This window comes from Hemibagrus wyckioides, linkage group LG11 (assembly GCF_019097595.1).
Source record: "Hemibagrus wyckioides isolate EC202008001 linkage group LG11, SWU_Hwy_1.0, whole genome shotgun sequence".
Classification (NCBI taxonomy): domain Eukaryota; kingdom Metazoa; phylum Chordata; class Actinopteri; order Siluriformes; family Bagridae; genus Hemibagrus; species Hemibagrus wyckioides.
Genome location: NC_080720.1, coordinates 14,323,650 through 14,341,127, shown reverse-complemented (window position 1 = coordinate 14,341,127; position 17,478 = coordinate 14,323,650). Strand labels below are relative to the sequence as shown.

Below are 17,478 nucleotides of genomic sequence, written 5' to 3'. Positions count from 1 at the left end.
CAGACAGAAAGTGCATTTCGTGCGCCCTAGAGGCCTCTATTTCATACCCAATGTAGTGTACTTGTAAAGGCAGTAGTGAGGGTATTGGGATACAGCCTGCATTTAGACAGTGCCTTCCATGCTATCATGTCGCTGGAGTTTATTAGTCAAACCTCTGCATGTATTACTTACAGTGTAATCTCTTCTGTAAGTCAGTGCAGATAATTAAGAGCCGGAATTAAACAAATATTATCATAATACACGGTACGTTGGTTTCATTTAGTGTTGATGGCTTACTTTCTCTCCACATGTAACAGCCTAACTAGCTATTAGGCTTTAAGCTATTAAGTGGTTATTGTTATTAATAAACGCCTTTGTGTAAACAGCTGCTGCAGAGGCGCAGAGTAAATTCATCTTATGATTCAGAATAATATGTTCCGGTTTGGACTAAACTAACTGCGTTAACAACACCTCTTCACATTTACTGACCTTGGGCTATAGGCCCAAATTATATTTCAAATTATTTAGAAATAGACAAAGTCTCAATGCACCTTTATACAAATCCGGACATTGATTTAGATTCCTAATAAGCAGAGGAAATAATAAGGGAGAACTCCCTGATTCATCACAGGATACACGTGGGGAGAGTAAAGACAGTACAGTGTGTTTAAAAAGATTTCCAGTAAGCAATATTTTTGCTTACAGCAACACTCATAAGATATCCAGGTAAGATTATCTATTGAAGCAAGGGTATAAATTGGTTCTAGGAGGTATAATGTGTCCATATGTGCGATATGTGCATCTGTCTAACTATCTATCTATCTATCTATCTATCTATCTATCTATCTATCTATCTATCTTCAGATATATATACACCGATCAGGCATAACATTATGAGCAGTGAAATGTAAAGTGAATAAGACTGATTATCTCCTCATCATGGCACCTGTTAGTGGGTGGGATATATTAAGCAGCAAGTGAACATTTAGTTGATGTGTTAGAAGCAGGAAAAATGGTCAAGCGTAAGGATTTGAGTGAGTTTGACAAGGGCCAAATTTTGATGGCTAGACCACTGGATCAGAGCATCTCCAAAACTGCAGCTCTTGTGGGGTGTTCCCAGTCTGCAGTGGTCAGTATCTATCAAAAGTGGTCCAAGGAAGGAACAGTGGTGAACCGGCGACAGGGTCATGGACGTCCAAGGGTCATTGATGCACGTGGGGAGCGATGGCTGGCCCGTGTGATCCGATCCAACAGACGAGCTACTGTTGCTCAAATTACTGAAGAAGTTAATGCTGGTTTTGATAGACAGGTGTCAGAATACACAGTGCATCATGGGTCAGGGCTGTTTTGACAGCAAAAGGGGACCAACACAATATTAGGCAGATGGTCATACTGTTATGCCTGATAGATAGATGGATGGATGGATGGATGGATGGATGGATGGATAGATAGAAAGACACTTAATTGATCCAGAGTGAATTTGACATCTTTGTGCTATAAGCTTTGGGAAATGTATCCTCTGTTCAGAGCAAATTACTGGCAGTATTATTATTATTATTATTATTATTAGTAGTAGTAGTAGTAGTAGTAGTTTTATGCTTATTTGCCATCAGATGCCCCACAAGTGACTATTATCTGATTTGAATATGTTATTCTTTGTTAGAAATTTGGCAATTGTCAATCAGGAGATTGGATTGATCTTCAGATCCTCATTCGAACTATATCTTGGGAAAGACCTAGTTTATGTAGAGAGGAGAGAAGTAGATATATTCTGATATATTCACATTTAACATACAGTTAATTTCAGAGCTAAACATAAGTGAACCTAAAACTTTAGCAGATGCTCAAGAGGCAAATGATTAAGGGCAAGTATTCCTTTACATTATCTTATCCGTTTTCCCTCACAGATTTTTTTTAACAAAAGCCTTCACAATGGAGACATTGACGCACCTCTGTCGGCGCAAAGCCTGTACCCTGCTACCCAGCTTACTGAGCAAAACATGCAGCAGGAGTCACTACTGCCATCCACAAGCATCACAGTGCTCCGCTCGCGTTTCCTCCAAACCACTGACTCCAACACCTTTGGTATCAAGGATCTTCCAGCCTTCGAACCTGCGTGAAGGCCAGGATACCGGGGACATGACGTGCCGCAGCCAGAGGCTGATGCTGAAGGCTGGCCTCATTCACAGCTCCAACCCAGGCTGCTTCTACTACCTTCCTGCTGCTCTGCGCTCCATGGAGAAGCTAGTGAGACTCATTGATGAGGAAATGCAGGCTATTGGTGGACAGAAAGTGGACATGCCAGCTCTGTGTGGAGCCGAGCTCTGGAAGCGGAGTGGGCGATGGGAGCTCATGGGGAAGGAGATGTTCAGGTTGCAGGATCGACACAATGCGGAGTACTGTCTCGGCCCGACACACGAGGAGGCAGTGACGGATCTGCTGGCATCTCAGAGCACGTTATCTTATAAACAGCTGCCACTGCTGCTTTATCAGGTATTGGCTACAGAATGGACTTTCGTTCTGGTATACTTTATGTTGTATTTTGTAGGCATCATGTAGAGTTTTGATTTTTGCAGGTTACCCGGAAATTCCGTGATGAGCAGAAGCCGAAGTTTGGATTGCTCCGAGGTCGAGAGTTCTACATGAAAGACATGTACTCCTTTGACATCAGCGAGGAAGCTGCTCTGCACACCTACCGCTCTGTGTGCCAGGCCTACGCTCGCCTGTTTGACCGTCTCGGTCTGAGGTGGGTACAGGTGCAGGCTGCTACCGGTAATATCGGGGGAACGCTCTCACATGAGTTTCATCTGCCAGCTGATATAGGAGAAGACCGTCTGCTTATGTGTGGGAATTGTGGCTTCTCCGCTAATGTCGAAACCGTGGAAGCAGGTCAAACTGACTGCCCTCAGTGCCACACGACTCATCTCACCGAGTCAAAAGGCATTGAACTGGGACATACTTTCTATCTTGGAACAAAATATTCCAAAGTATTTAATGCCACGTTTGTTAATGCTCAGAACAAGCCTTCAGTGACAGAGATGGGCTGTTTTGGCCTGGGTGTTAATCGCATCCTTGCTGCATCCATTGAGGTGCTCTCCTCTGAGGACTACATTCGTTGGCCTGGGCTTCTTGCGCCTTATCAAGTGTGCATCCTGCCCCCAAAAAAGGGCAGCAAAGCCGGTGAAGCCATCCACTTGGCAGAGGAACTTGCACAAAGCTTAGGAAACAGCTTACCAAATCTAAAAGGAGAAGTGGTTCTAGATGACAGAACCCAGTTGACCATTGGGAAGCGGCTAAAAGACGCTAACATGCTGGGTTACCCGTATGTGGTGGTGGTTGGACAAAAGGCCATGGAGGAGCAGCCCGTGTTTGAAGTGGTGTGTCAGAGCAGTGGGGAGACAATGTACCTCAGTAAAGATGCCTTGATGCACGTTTTGACTGGAGTTGAGACAGTTTAACACTGTCGAATCCTCTACATTTTCAAGCTTTTCATGCTTTTAGCATGAGATGGATGCTGGGAATGTCTAAAGCTCTGCAGGGAAGTGGGCCTTCAGGACTAGAGTTGAGAAACTCTGATATCTAAACTACTTTGGAGTGCGTAACTTCATATGATCTGAAATATGAGAAAGCATTTAAGAAAGAGTTTGTTTTTTGTCATTGATGTATGGAAGTATGTATCAAATATGGTGCTTTCCATGTCTGCTGATAATGACCTTCTTTTAATAAAGCTGATCGGTTTATACTAAAAAAAAAAATACATTTCTTTGAAAAAAGTTTCTTCGCAAAGTGCATTTTGCATCTTTTTTAGAGACGGTTGGTAACAGTAACAGGCATCATGATGTGGATTGTGTCATGATTGCAAAAATCAGGTACTCACAACAAGAATAAGATGCATTTAAGAATATCACTATAGATATTTACCATATTTTTTTTCTTTCTTGATTTCTCTTTTCCTTCTTGAGGCTTATTTTTTTTCTTTGTTTCTTATTTTTCTCTCTTTAAATACATTTATAAGCTTTTTTATTCTACTGAGGTAGTCTGCATTCAGTACTGATAGCTCTGTAAGAATATGACATTTATGAAAGATTACACACTCTCTCTGCCATGGCTGGTGTGTGAATCCTGGCCAGGGAACTGATCCAGTCACTGTGGGGTTTAACTCAGTGCTGGTCCCAGGCCTGGGTGAAAAGGGAGGGTTGTGTCGGAAAGGACACTGGCATAAAACCTGAACCAAATCAAATATGTAGATGAGATGATGCACTGTGGCAACCCCTAACGGGATCAACCGAAGAAAAATAACGACATTAGATTATACAGTGGCATTATCATTGCTTCAAATATAACCGTTTCACTAACTGGATTTTTAAACAAATCATCTGTTTTTCCCCAGAAAGGTAACTGTTTTTCCCCAGTGGTATTTTGCTTTGGGTTTTTCTTGCTTTAAAGTCTTCCTGTAATCAAAATAGATGTTTCTGAGCCTTTTGTACCTTTCCCCAGTGCATGATAAGATAGTACACCGAAAACAATTTCTTTAGTCATTCTCGAGTAGTCTTGTGTAAATGAGAGCTCTCATGCTCTTTAGAACAGGTTCTCAAGTCTGGGGACCTCCTCGGGTCTCTGAACTCCAGCCACAGTTTGTTTGGTGTTTTTTTGTTATAGTGGTGGAAGGCATGAGTTATTATATTTAGGGGTCCAGTGTTTTGTATCTATGCTCAATATTCTATGATCCCCTACTCTAGCACATCTTGCTCTATAATAACAGCTCATTGGTCATGTTTTGGTTGATAAAAAAAAAAATGACCAGAGTTTGTTTATTTGGAAGAAGGTGGACTTGAAATGTGCTCCTGACCACAAGGTGGCGTTAAACATCCTCAGCAGGTTCGTCAACTCACTGCCGTTTAAAATGACGTAGTGGGCTGACGTCAACTCCCGGAAGTAGCGGAACGCACATGTGTTTACTAAATGCATCACCGCTGGAGTGTACAGGATGCTGTGTTTCTGATGTTTCGTCTGAACGTGAATTAAAAAAAAAGCCGTGTCATAAAAGATACACTACAGGGAAACAAAAGCAATGGCTTCCCAGGCCCGTGAAGAAGACAGCGATGATGGCATGGACGAGTTTATGGAGAAATTTAAGACGCACAAATACAAAAATGCGTTCAGTGAAAGCAACTGGGAGGAGGTAAGAATAGATCTGTGTAAAATCTGTAACAGCTGTTTGTTTGTTAATGAATAAAGAATATAATATGGTTATTTCTTGCATAATAGTAAAGGGTTTGGCATTATCGTCGTAATTATTATTAACTGATTTAGTACATTAGCGGTTGTAGTCACTTATTAACTGTGATCTTGCATCCTAGGAGTTTGATAACGTGCCCATGTTCATGAAGTCTGCTCCAGGGGAAATAGACCCTGTTAAACACCCTGATCTTGCGTGTCTTCAGTCCATTATACATGATGATGACCGACCACCTGAGGGTATGTGGTAGTCCTCGCTGCAGAACCGAAAGACCAGGGGTGGAGCTGGACCTGATCCATCACCTCCTATATCCCTAAACCAAGGAATAACATATTTAACATCTTTATGCAGCTACTTGTTTACATTCCCTTAACTATGGGCTTGACTCTTCCCAGGTAGGTGGTGCTGGATCAGGTCAGACTCCGCCCACTGGACTTTTGCAGCAAGGAGTATTTCAGGAGGATATCTCCTGTATACAGCTTCTCAAGCTGATATAATTAAGCCTTTTCCTAAAGTGTTTCAAATATACAGTGCTTCATGTTACTAAACATACCTTTACTTCCTCCCCTGCAGAGCAAGCAAAGAGTCTAAAGGACGAGGGCAATGAGTACTTTAAGGAAAAGAACTATAAGAAAGCTATAGTGTCCTACACAGCGGGCCTGAAGAAGAACTCTGCCGACTCAGACCTAAACGCTATCCTTTATACCAATCGTGCGGCAGCTCACTTTCATCTAGGTGAGGATATTTCTCTTATAGTAAATGCTGTCTTGGTCATGTGTGGCACTGGAGTAAGCTACAGTCTGGGACAAATGTAAGGAAAAATCAACATAAAACTATTTGGTAAACACTTGAGCCACTACAGTCCACAAGAATAGGTTCTGCGTGTGATAAAGTAGGATATAGTGTGTGTATTCTACAAGTTTCTGGACGTATGCTCGACAAATAGAGATTGTTCTTTTAAATGATATTCATTTAGTCAGTTTTTTTGATGGTGGTGATGGAGAGAGTTCAATTGGTGTTTAAGCCCAAAATATATGATTTTAATTTTTATTTTTAAATTTTATTATGATTATGATTTTTAATCATTCAGTGAGGCCTTATGCCATGTGGATAGGGACAGGGTCTTCCCGGATGAGACCATTTCCATCTGGAAAGAAATAGTTCATCATAACGTAAATGTGTTCAGTCAGACAAGTGGATGCAAACCAGTACCCCCACTGCATATCACAGCCCGTTTCTTCCTTTCCTTTTTCACCTGTCTGTATACTGATTTGGTTTGTTTGCCTTGTTCTTAAACACAAAATCCAATAGTGTAATGAGCATAAAAGGAAACAACATTTAGCTGTAATAAAGTTTTTACAGCAGTAATAGAAAACATTTATGCAATGCATTTTTAGTATGATTGGATTTTCATTTTGTTCACCTTCTGTAGGAAACATGCGATCAGCTTTGAATGATGCAACCGCTGCACGGAAACTGAAACCAGGCCACATTAAAGCTATCGTCAGAGGTGAACAGCAAGAACAATATATAACAATAATGTACACATTTTTTTTCTAGTAATCATATAAAAATCTCTGTGTGTGTGTGTGTGTGTGTGTGTGTGTGTGTGTGTGTGTGTGTGTGTGTGTGTGTGTAGGAGCCCAGTGCTGTATGGAGCTGTGTAATTATGCAGATGCATTGCAGTGGTGTGATGAAGGCCTCAGGGTTCAGCCTACTGATAAGAAACTGCAAGAGCTCAGAGCCACTGCAGACAAACAGAAGGTAGGCAGATCTAAGACTAGCAACTTCATAAATAATTAATCTAAATAAAAATAACCACCCAGTCATTGAGTTAGACTGTGTGCAGTACGCTTATTTTCTGTCTCACTTTAATTCCTATGCATCACAAACAGGAAACTAATCTTTGATATTATTATACCATCATTTTCTATCATGTTTATGCTGGTTGTCTTGTTACTAAGATGTATGCATGTGTTTTCTAGAGGGCAGCAGAACGAGATGCCAGAAAGGCTAAAGCTAAAGAGAAAAAGCAGCAGAATGAGAGAGGAGCATTGTTAGCTGCTATTAAGGTAAAGATGTGTATAATTTACATTCATTTGAGAAAAAGTCACCTTCCAACAGTTGAAACTGATAGAGATGATGTTTGGACCAGGAGCGTGGAATTAGACTTCTAAAGGCTGAGAAAGCTATGCGCAGGGGCTCTGACAGTGAGGATGATGAAGGATCCACAGCAGCCATGGCAGAGTTGAGTCTGGATGGACTGAGCTGTCAAGAAGCCACAGGAGCACAGGTGTACCTGGATGAGCAGGGTGCCCTCCACTGGCCTGTGCTGTTCCTTTACCCTGAGCACAGACAGACCGACTTCATCTCGGCCTTCTGTGAAAACTCCAGGTCAGCATTTATCATTTATGCTTTTGCAATAATTCATTTACAGTGTAGAGTCCTATATACTTGAGTACTTGAGTGCAAGACTGTTTGTGGCAGTTGCAATCCAAAGCCATCTTTATGGTTTCCAAGTTGATTTCTTACTAATGCTTACAGCTCATTATTATAATCTTAGACTTTTCCTAAGAAAACAGGATGCGTCATTCAGTAATAAATTAAAGCTTAAATTCTGGGCAAATCGCTTTCATATAAAAAGAATTAAACACTTCCAGATTTGCTGTTATAGAAAAATAATCACAATTCAGGGTGACTCCACTTCAAGTCAGGCTATATCACACCATCTGACCACTGATTACTTTTTTATAACCACATGCTATTTTGTGTTTTATTCTTGTAATAATAGATAATGAAATAAAAACTCTTTTGGTGTCTACTGTTTATGTGTGGTGGCCATTTCACAGTTTGTCTTTGGTTTGTTGTTTAGCTTTATAGATCACCTAGTGGTCATGTTTGGAGAGGAACTTCCTCCATGGGACACGGATAAAAAATATCAGCCGCCAAATCTCCAGGTCAGTCTAGAACCTCCAGTTCAACCTAAATCAATGTCTTCAGTTTAGAACTGCTCAGAATTGTTGTGTATTTTTTTTTTCTTAACATATCCTAATCTTCATATTTGACTTGTATTTTTAGATGTTTTTTGAAGACCATGAGAAGGGGCACCTTTATGAAGTGCATTTAGAAACATCTCTCCTAGATGTCCTACAACGTCCAGGGTGATTTTCCTGTTTAAAGATCTGTAAAGAATAATTTGTTCAAGGAAATATAGCACATGTTATTATATATGGATTTCTTTATTCTTTGTGCAGGTGCAGTGTGAAGGCAGGAACTCCAAGCTTCATCATATTGGTGAAAGGATCGCCGTTTTGTAAACAGTTTCTATCAGGAAAGAAAGTCCATAGGCTGCCATGAAAGATGGTTAAAGGACACTCTGTGAATTGGCCACTCATGAAGCTTCGTGTCCTGAATAATTGACTGCTGATGGGTGATATGACCTTTGCCAAAGGTCAAATTCATTTTAATAATAAGTATTTCCTTATTCACCCAAAGCAGTTTTAATGTACCTATGAGATGCATTCAAGGAAACCACTGGAGAAAAATAAACATGAACTCTTAGAAGACAACTAAATGGAGCCACATGTAATGAAAACCTCCTTGTATCAGATAAAGAAGTACATCCTAAATTATTCCACCATCATTAGAAAATTGGTTATATAAATAAACATCTTTCCAAAAACATTCATTTTGCTCCACATTTTTTTCCTCTGCCCAGTTATTAAGGTTATCTTCTGAGGATGCAGTCTGTCGAGCAACGTGCTCTTAAAGACAATAATAATTATTGTGTGCATCATGTGCATCTAATTTAGGCAACAGCACATGAGACTATGCTATAGACATAGTAAGAAAGAAGACATAGTAAGAAAGAAAATATGCAAATGACCAACTTTCATATTATTTTTTTTCTCTCCACCACAAAGTAGTTCATCATCATGTTTTAGATCATCATTAAAGATCGTGTAGGTATCATGTTTACTAAACATATATGTATTATTCCAACCTGTTTTGAGCAGATGTAAGTGCAAGCTTTGCACATGCATGTTCCCTTGGAGTAGAATGAAAAATGTTTCTTATATTATTGGTATCTTTTATTTTTGGTAAATGAGGTCAATCGTGCTTAAATTTTTTTCCCTAGTGATTATTTCTGTTTTTGCTGTGTGGCAGCATCAGATTTAAGTAGATTATAATAGTATTTATACTGCTTCTTTTGAAGTGGCAGAAATAAAATCATTTCCAGATTTCCTTATATACTTGAAATTAATGTTGTAAAACAACAAAAAAATATCTAGGGGTGAATACATTTTGGAAGCACTGTATTTGTCTGTTTCTCACATAATTCCTTATAAACAAATGAAGTGTTACAGGTTTGTTCTGGAAATTGTGAGAGTTTTGGTTCATAAATATGTGAGGAATTCATCATGTGAAAGTGAAGCTGATGTCCATCACTGATGAGGTTGGAGAAAGGAACGTACATAGATGGACATCTAGAAGCACATTAGATCTGCAGGCAACAGTCTGTGAAGGTCAGTGCCATAATTACGGATAATAAAACATATTAATGTAGAGTAGTGACCCACAGTTCATTGTGAAAATGAAGTTTGGCTTGCTATTTCATAAATAATGAAACCCAACAGGGCATGCTGTTAAAACAAATCCCAACTTTGTGGTGGCAAAGAGTGACTCTGCTTCTTGTCCAATCACATCACACCAAGACAACAACTAATACAATTGAATTTATTTTGAATAGTAGTATGACATGCCATGCTTTTAATCCTTTTATGTTTAATGTTGAGTGTCCACAAGTCAAATTAGTTCTTGTTATCACATAGGTTTTAATAGCTATAATGGCTGTACTCCTTCCATCACCAGCCTCTCCTTTTCTCTCACTTGAAGCTAATAAGAGAAAAAAAAATCCAGTCTGTCATGTTACCAAGAAATCAGAAATCCATCTGTTCGGAAGAATCTCCTGTGACGTTTCAGAGAGCTGAGAACTTCACACTATTGCACATTCATTTAACCTGTCAAGATTGTTAGATTAGATTATATAGATTATGCAGATTGTATTGCATGAGGTGTATGGAACTTGTATAGCAGACTATCTGCATAAGCATGTCTGCAATCTACATGCAAATTACTTACTGTTGTGACTTTAGCAATGGTAACATATGTGAATGAGTATATTAATTTCAACTTTTTACCAACTCTCCAGACAGCACTGGATGAATTCAAGTAATGATTCAAATTTATAATTATTTATTTACAGTGCACTGCTATAACTGATTCTATTATTAGACTAAACATTTATGAATTAATGGTCAATTTAATGTTGCCATTTAATGGTTGTTTATATATATATATATATATTATTATCCTGTGACTCCGTGTACTTTCCTCAATCTAACCTTAGTGAGATAAAAAAAATATACCCCTGCCATTAAGTAAACATTCTTGAATAGGAAGGTGGCCCAATGCACAAATGAGAAATAATCTACAGGAAATTACAGCTATTACAGCTATTAATTTGGAGTTATATATAACATATGTTTTCGGAATGACACTGTTCCACTGTATTGCACTAACAGTAGTGTTTTTTTCCTGTTTTGATGGTAAAATATGTAAAACTACATTCACTCTGTTTTCAAGCAATAGTAGTAAACATTGTATTTGGACTGACTGAGCAGTCCCGGATTCCTCGAAAATCACGTTTTCAAAGTATCCACATGAGGGATAATTCAGTCCCAGGAATGCTAACAGGTCCTCTGCTTCCTCAATCTGTTTCTCTTATAGAGACAGAGATCTGCCCAGAGGAAGTTTATCCTGTGGCTGTATGCTCTGCAGTAGTCTCCTCACCATTCCCAACTTCCCTTTCTTCACCAGTTCCCTTGACAGCTCTGCGACTTCATCAGTGTATGTCCTACACAACAGCCTGAGCTCTGCCCGGACTGCATCAGTGCCATGCCTCTCTTCAGCCTGCTTCACACATTCCTCTACCTGGGTTAAAATGTGACTGATGTCCCCTGTGCTCTTGGCGAAACTGGTCAACAGAGCCTCCAGCAGGAAGTGTAGTGCCTTCTGCTCATAGCTTCCGGGTCGTTCCAGTTCCAGCGATTGTCTGAAGCAGTCGATGGCATTCTCCTCCTCTCCTTTAAGCAGCAAGCAGCGGCCACGCAAGAGCTGTAGTTCTGGCAGAGTGGAACCCAGTGGGCATTTCAAGGCCTGCGCTAGGCTGACCAAAGCCTGATTCACTGCCATCTCGTCCACCATTATACTCCCCTTCACAGCATCCACACCCATGTAGTAGTAGACCTGTCAGAAGATAGACGTGTTGGAAGAGTCAAACATTTTATATTTTATGTATTAAAGTTTGTAATATTTAAAATGTTTGCACCTCAGTTATCAAGCTGGATATGAACAGATTTTTTTCATTATTTGTTTGCAGGAAAATGTTCATATAGTTTGAAAGATCTGTCAAAGCAGTTTTGTATAAGCTCACTTAATAATGTGAACCTCGCTCAACAGGCTTCAAATTGTCTGACATGCCAAACATGCTACCTTTTACCTTTTATCATGGTGTCACAAAATATAAATCAACTGAGAACCAAGAACATGCTTTTACAACTGAATGCCATTTATAATCATATACACAAGTGCGAAATAAATCAGCATTACAGATTCTGTAAATATGGTGCTAATTCTTAGTTTGGTTTGGCCTACAAAAACATTCATACCCAACTTTACTTCAAGATTGGTAACTGTATCTTTAATGTATAATTCAATTTGATTTATATCATTTTAACAGTGGACATTGTCACAAAGCAGCATTATCCATACTGATTTAGATTTAGAGACCAAACTGGAGGCAACAGAGGCAAGGAAAACTCGCCAAGATGACAGGAGAAACTTTGAGAGGAACCAGACTGAAAACCCATCCTCTTTTGGATGACACCCAATGAGTTGTAAGTGCAGTTATGAATCATTACTCATGTATGATCAAATATGTTGACTGCTACTATTATGTCATGCCCTGTTATGTTGAACATAAATGTACAATATAATGCAGTAATGTAAGCCAGCATTTAGCAATTTTAGGCATCTTTCTCACCCGTCCCATCTCTAGGTGAGTCCTGAGACACGGCTGAACACTCAGCACCTGCTCAAGGTCAGCTCGGGCCTCTCTCAGTTCCTGACGGTCGGGAATCCCACTCAGTCCCAGCTTTGCCTGTTCCAAGGCTTTTATATAGTTTGTGAGTTTAAGCTGGTGAAAGAATGGGAAACAGCTGTTAGCCAAATTCTTTTAAACCAATTTCTTAGACATGCAGAATGCTTAGAAATAAATAAATAAAAAAAAATGAGGAAAAGTAGACTGGGTGAGTTTATAATGGAAGGATAATTGATATTACGTCTGATATTTTCTTAAATCTACACTGCAATCTGTAAGCAATTGTATAGGAATGTAATTGCGTTTTTCTTTATATTATGTGCCCACATGTTGACCCTAAAATCGTTAAAGTACAGTATATACTGTTTTACTTGCATAGTAAGACCCTCCAGATACAAAAAAACACATATATAATCAACTTGAAACAACAATCACTTTAAAAGTATTGGAATGGCAAGGCTAATTCTTTTGTTTTTGCTATACACTGAAGACATTTGGTTTTGAGATCAAAAGATGATTATGAAGCAGTAGATCAAAATTTCAGCCTTTGTTTTCTTTGATATTTAAATCTGGATGCATTAAATGACGTATAAAACTGCACCTATGGTGGCAGACCACCCAATTCTTAAGTGAGCCACTGCTTTGAACCATTGCTTTCAATAACTGGATTAAGCTGGTGACCCACTGACATCACCCAACTGTTGCATTCTTCTTCTGCAGCTTCTTTAAGGTGTTCTTTGTTTTCTTCAGTCGCCCTATTCACCCATATATTTAATTGGGTTGATGTCTGATGATTTACTTGGCCAGATAATAACCTTCCACTTTATCCCCTGATGAAGTTGTTTGTAGTGTTGCTATGTGCTTTGGGCATTGTTTTGCTGCATAATGAAATTCCTCCCAAATAGCTGGGATGCACGTTTCTGTAAATTGTCAGACAGAATGTTTCTGTAGACTTCTGAATTCATTCTGCTGCTCTCATCATGAGATACACCGTCAATAAAGATTATGGACCTGTTCATATTACTACCTTCACCTAGTTCTGTGTTGTCTTGCGTAGCTCTGTGTCTTAATAAGCTTGTGCCATAGCTCTGATGGATTTTCCCTCTTTTCTTGATTGCTTGCTTTTCTACAATACGTAGCTCTGTGATGTTCATGTTGGTTTATTCTTTTTAACAACAAATGCAGTCTTCACAGGCCAAAACCTAGGCTCAAAACAAGAGTAGAATGAAGAGCTATGAATTGTTTAAACAGTCAATCTAACTGGACAAACCAGGGCAATAATTAACACCTATCAGTGGAAAAACATGATATCCAAATATCATATTCCAATATTTTGGTAATTGATGGGTTCAAACAAAAGGTTTGATAGGTAGGACTGATATCAGAAAATAAAAGCTAAGATTCTATATTGTCTCATATTCATCTTTAGATCTCAAACTCAAATGTCTTCAGTAGATGCAAAAAAAAAAAAAAAAAAAAAAAGATAAATTCCAGTACTTTCTGAAGGGACTGTATATCTATATATTTTGTGACATTTTGGAGCAGTACATACCTTAGCTCGAGTGCTGTATGCTTTCCAGTTTAGTTCTGCATCAGGCAGCACATTCAGAGCCATGTTACAGATGCCCATCGACATCTCATGTTTGCCTGACCAAAAAAACACGCTGGCTAACTGATTCAATGTGAACGCATCATCTGTGGCCAGTTTGAGTCCCTGTAAACACACCCAAAGAAGATCATTTCTTATTGTATATAATTTTAGTAATATACCAGACATTTTCTTTAGAATATGAACTGAATTGGTTGATACTTGAAAGGCTGACAGTATTAATGTAAGCCTGAGGAACACTAGTAAGGCTAATAACTAAAATGTTAGGGCATTTTCTGTCCAAGGCAGATGTTATTTGAATAGATTAGGTGAATTGTTACAGATAAACAGAACAAAGGGAAATATCTGTAGAATATGATTACCAGTGACAAGAATATTGACATGTCTCCTTTTTTGGAAAAAAACTTGCATTTATGGTTATGTTTGTTATATTATGTTTGGAAGATTAGCTTTCTTTTGCCATAAAACGTACTGAAACAGAAGTAGCTGGAATTAATTGTTTTGCACCAGTGTTCAAAAGTACATCTTTGATGAGACATGCTCTAATGTCTAATCGTAACATCTTCATTTTTTAGAGTATTTATGTTTTGAATTTGCATAGCAAGTGAGTTTTGAGTAACCAGGAAACATGTCAGTGAAATGAAATGATGTCAGTGGTAATCACTACCTCTGCAGAAGAATTAGGAAGAAGAAACCATAAACACTACAATCACATAATAAGAAGCGAATATAACATGAATTATGTGAAAAATGTGAGAGATCTCCTATCTAGAGGAATGTAATGTGACAATGTGGAGTAAAGTTATATATCTCATTAAACATAAAAAAAAATTAGGACACAATCTATACCAAGAACGTAGATCATTTAATTAAAGTCCCTCACCATCTAAGAAGAAGCCCTTAAGTTTCTACAATACAACACAGTTAAATTCCTTTCTTCACATATTCCATCTTCGTAGCCAGGATACAGCACAACTGGAGCAAATAGGATTAAGGGCCCTGCTCAAGGGCCCAACAGAGGCAGCTTAGCAGTGCTGGGGCTTGAATCCCTGACCATAAGCTCTGTAACCAAAGCCTTAACCATGAAGCCCCCACAACTATCTATACATCTACAGTCTGCATAGCTTTTGATATGTCAGGATTAGCATACTGTACCGATCCATAGCATGACAACGGTTCAGATCCCGACAGGCCACAGTCATGAACTGCCATTGGGACAGTGGAGAACTCGTCTTTCCTCTCAAGCATGAGACCAATGTAACACCAGGCAAGTGCTAGGAACAGAAGGAGCTGAGTCAGGTATGGAGAAGAGGCAATTGTGACGTTAGAAACTAGACAGGCAGGTCTGTGACACATGGGCTCTAAGTTAACAGCACGTCAACCTCCCACATAAGTCATACTGACTTGTAAAAGACATTTACTTTGACATTTACAAAGACATGCAGAAAGTCAAATGAAACACTAAAAGTAAACAGACAAATTAAAAGCTAAAGCTTGCTGGTGAGCATGATAATAAGGCATGAATGTTTACCTTTGAGGTGTGTTGTGTCTGATTTAAGAGTTTCTATTAGCAGCGTCAGAGCTTTGTTGTAGTGTGTAAGCCTTGTATACTCTAAATCCTTTGAATCATTGGGAATACCATGTAATCTATAAAGGCAACAAGATTTCAAAAGAATGTATTGCATGTCTGGTGGAACTTATTAATTGTCTGTGATTAAAGCAGCCAATATTAGTCTGAGTTACAAATAAAGAGTCACATTAAAGTGCAGAATTTCATACTTCATGTGAATTGTTGCCATTTTGAAATACCAGCTCCATTTCTCTTCTTGCTGAAGCTGTAAAAATCAACAGAGAGATAGTATGTGAATTTCTGTATAAATATAAAAAATAGTATATATTATATGCATAAAAAATAAAGGCTTTTCCTGGAATGCCAACTCCTCACCAGTTCAGCTCCATAGTGTAGAGCCCGGTTATACAAGGTGAGTGCGGTGGTCAGTCTTTCCTGGAGGTCTTCCTCTTGCTCCAGCTCCACATCATGAAGATGGGCAAAAGCCTGCTCTGTCAGGCACCGAGCTGCCCTGAGCCTGCCCTCTATTGGGCTCTTGCTGGTCTCCAGATCTATGAGAGATTTCACCTGTTCTAGACAATCGCTTTCTTCACTGTCCCGTCCAAGCCGTTCATAAACGTGGGCTAGGTTGGCCCAGGCATTGAGATTTCCTGGATCCTCCTGGCAGATGCTACGGAAAACCTCCTCAGCTTCTTCTAGCTCATCAAGGTGGTAGGCTAGCAAGCCCAGCATGTTTCGAATAGCATACTGCAATCTACCTGTCTCAGCCTCGAGCTCGGCACGTAGGTTCTCGCGTTTCATCTGAATGTCACGGTGGCGCAGGTTGGCTTGTCCACTTGACTCGATGTTAAGATTCAGCAACAGGTGAAAGTGTCCAGGGATGTAGTCCAAGTCTTCAATCAGAGACTCAAGGTCCTCCTCTGTGCTCTCCTCCATGATTGTCTCTTCCCCATCAAACGTGCTAATACTGATAGTGCCAGACTCTAGAAATGTTGTAACCAGGACAGGAAATACAGGTTTGCCATGGTGAAGCAAAACCAGGGAGGGAAGGACTGAAGAATGATGTGGTTTGACAAGTGCTTTTCTCTTTTGGGATTGGTTTCCTGCACTCACTAGTCAATACAAATTAGAGGTATTGAGTAGACAGGTGAGTGAACAGTAACGTCTGATGACACACCTTCTTTCCATCAGCTATGTCGTATTGTTTCTAAACAGCCCTAAGGATAGTTTCCAAGTGCTGTTAAGTTAATGGAGTCTACTTTTTTTAAGATGGAAAAAAGCACTTCAGAGAAACAGAGCTTGCTTACAGTAAGCTTCTGTTTTAGAGGCAAGTTTGATCTGATGGATTTTCAGATAAATCACTTTAGTGATTAAAATATACAGGTTATGGAATGAGGACATGGTGAAGTAGTAAAGCAGGTTAAGTTCTTGTGCTATTGTGAAAAACTTAACAGCTGTGATTTTATCACAGGCACAATCTTTAGACCTTTTCAATTGTGGTCCTATTCATAAAAACATACAACCTCAAGGGTTCTATACAATATTTTGCAAGGTATGCAGAAGAGCAAAGCAAATAAGTTTCAAATGTTTATGTTTAACATTGATCATTTCCTTCTGCCACAAAGTAATCCCACCACAAGTGACTTGTTGCTATGCAACAGTGTAGGATTACTGAAGCTCAACCACTGATCAGCAGAATGACTCATAATTGGTCAATAAACCATGTTGTTTTCAGATGTGACCAAAACACTCGTTAAAGAATCAGATAGTTGAGATGAGGCTTAGCAAGACACTTCCAGTTTTTCAAACAGGTTTTTTCAGCTACTTGTGTTGAGTTCATGGATTTAACCTTTACATTTTTCTATGATCTTTTCATTTTTTTCATATATTTTCATGGTTCCTGGAAAAAAAACTAGGCA

General features: G+C 39.2%; 3 protein-coding genes across 4 annotated transcripts; 2 read left to right on the top strand and 1 right to left on the bottom strand.

Annotated features, from left to right (window-relative positions):
• Positions 1-87: 87 nt before the first annotated feature.
• pars2 (prolyl-tRNA synthetase 2, mitochondrial) lies at positions 88-3,732 on the top strand. Of its 2 annotated transcripts, none has more exons than XM_058402051.1 (3): positions 88-243; positions 1,887-2,472; positions 2,556-3,732. In XM_058402051.1, exons 2-3 carry the CDS (start codon positions 1,912-1,914, stop codon positions 3,435-3,437), a joined length of 1,443 nt encoding a protein of 480 aa, XP_058258034.1. In that variant the 5' UTR covers positions 88-243; positions 1,887-1,911; the 3' UTR covers positions 3,438-3,732. The 2 variants fall into 2 exon arrangements, with proteins under 2 accessions (XP_058258034.1, XP_058258033.1); XM_058402050.1 differs by having other exon boundaries at positions 88-705.
• Positions 3,733-4,897: 1,165 nt separating this feature from the next.
• ttc4 (tetratricopeptide repeat domain 4) lies at positions 4,898-8,902 on the top strand. Its single transcript, XM_058403836.1, has 10 exons — positions 4,898-5,161; positions 5,340-5,457; positions 5,792-5,953; positions 6,651-6,728; positions 6,858-6,982; positions 7,204-7,290; positions 7,374-7,612; positions 8,091-8,175; positions 8,297-8,379; positions 8,473-8,902. Exons 1-10 carry the CDS (start codon positions 5,051-5,053, stop codon positions 8,573-8,575), a joined length of 1,191 nt encoding a protein of 396 aa, XP_058259819.1. The 5' UTR covers positions 4,898-5,050; the 3' UTR covers positions 8,576-8,902.
• Positions 8,903-9,941: 1,039 nt separating this feature from the next.
• Positions 9,942-16,570, bottom strand: ttc22 (tetratricopeptide repeat domain 22). Its single transcript, XM_058403835.1, has 7 exons — positions 15,935-16,570; positions 15,769-15,824; positions 15,521-15,636; positions 15,145-15,263; positions 13,933-14,094; positions 12,324-12,476; positions 9,942-11,527 (listed from the first exon to the last, which is right to left on the bottom strand). The coding sequence occupies exons 1-7, from the start codon at positions 16,493-16,495 to the stop codon at positions 11,003-11,005; spliced, it is 1,692 nt and encodes a 563-aa protein (XP_058259818.1). The 5' UTR covers positions 16,496-16,570; the 3' UTR covers positions 9,942-11,002.
• Positions 16,571-17,478: the final 908 nt, after the last annotated feature.

Bases quoted from the DNA above. Each gene is read 5' to 3' on its own strand.
- pars2 (XM_058402051.1), top strand. From the start codon at position 1,912: ATGGAGACATTGACGCACCTCTGTCGGCGCAAAGCCTGTACCCTGCTA. The intron at 2,473-2,555 runs GTATTGGCTACA...TGATTTTTGCAG, and splicing joins TGCCACTGCTGCTTTATCAG to GTTACCCGGAAATTCCGTGA.
- ttc22 (XM_058403835.1), bottom strand. From the start codon at position 16,495: ATGGAGGAGAGCACAGAGGAGGACCTTGAGTCTCTGATTGAAGACTTG. The intron at 15,825-15,934 runs GTGAGGAGTTGG...TGATTTTTACAG, and splicing joins TACACTATGGAGCTGAACTG to CTTCAGCAAGAAGAGAAATG. The intron at 14,095-15,144 runs GTACAGTATGCT...GTGTGTTTACAG, and splicing joins CGTTGTCATGCTATGGATCG to GGACTCAAACTGGCCACAGA.
- ttc4 (XM_058403836.1), top strand. From the start codon at position 5,051: ATGGCTTCCCAGGCCCGTGAAGAAGACAGCGATGATGGCATGGACGAG. The intron at 7,291-7,373 runs GTAAAGATGTGT...TGTTTGGACCAG, and splicing joins CATTGTTAGCTGCTATTAAG to GAGCGTGGAATTAGACTTCT. The intron at 8,176-8,296 runs GTCAGTCTAGAA...TTGTATTTTTAG, and splicing joins ATCAGCCGCCAAATCTCCAG to ATGTTTTTTGAAGACCATGA.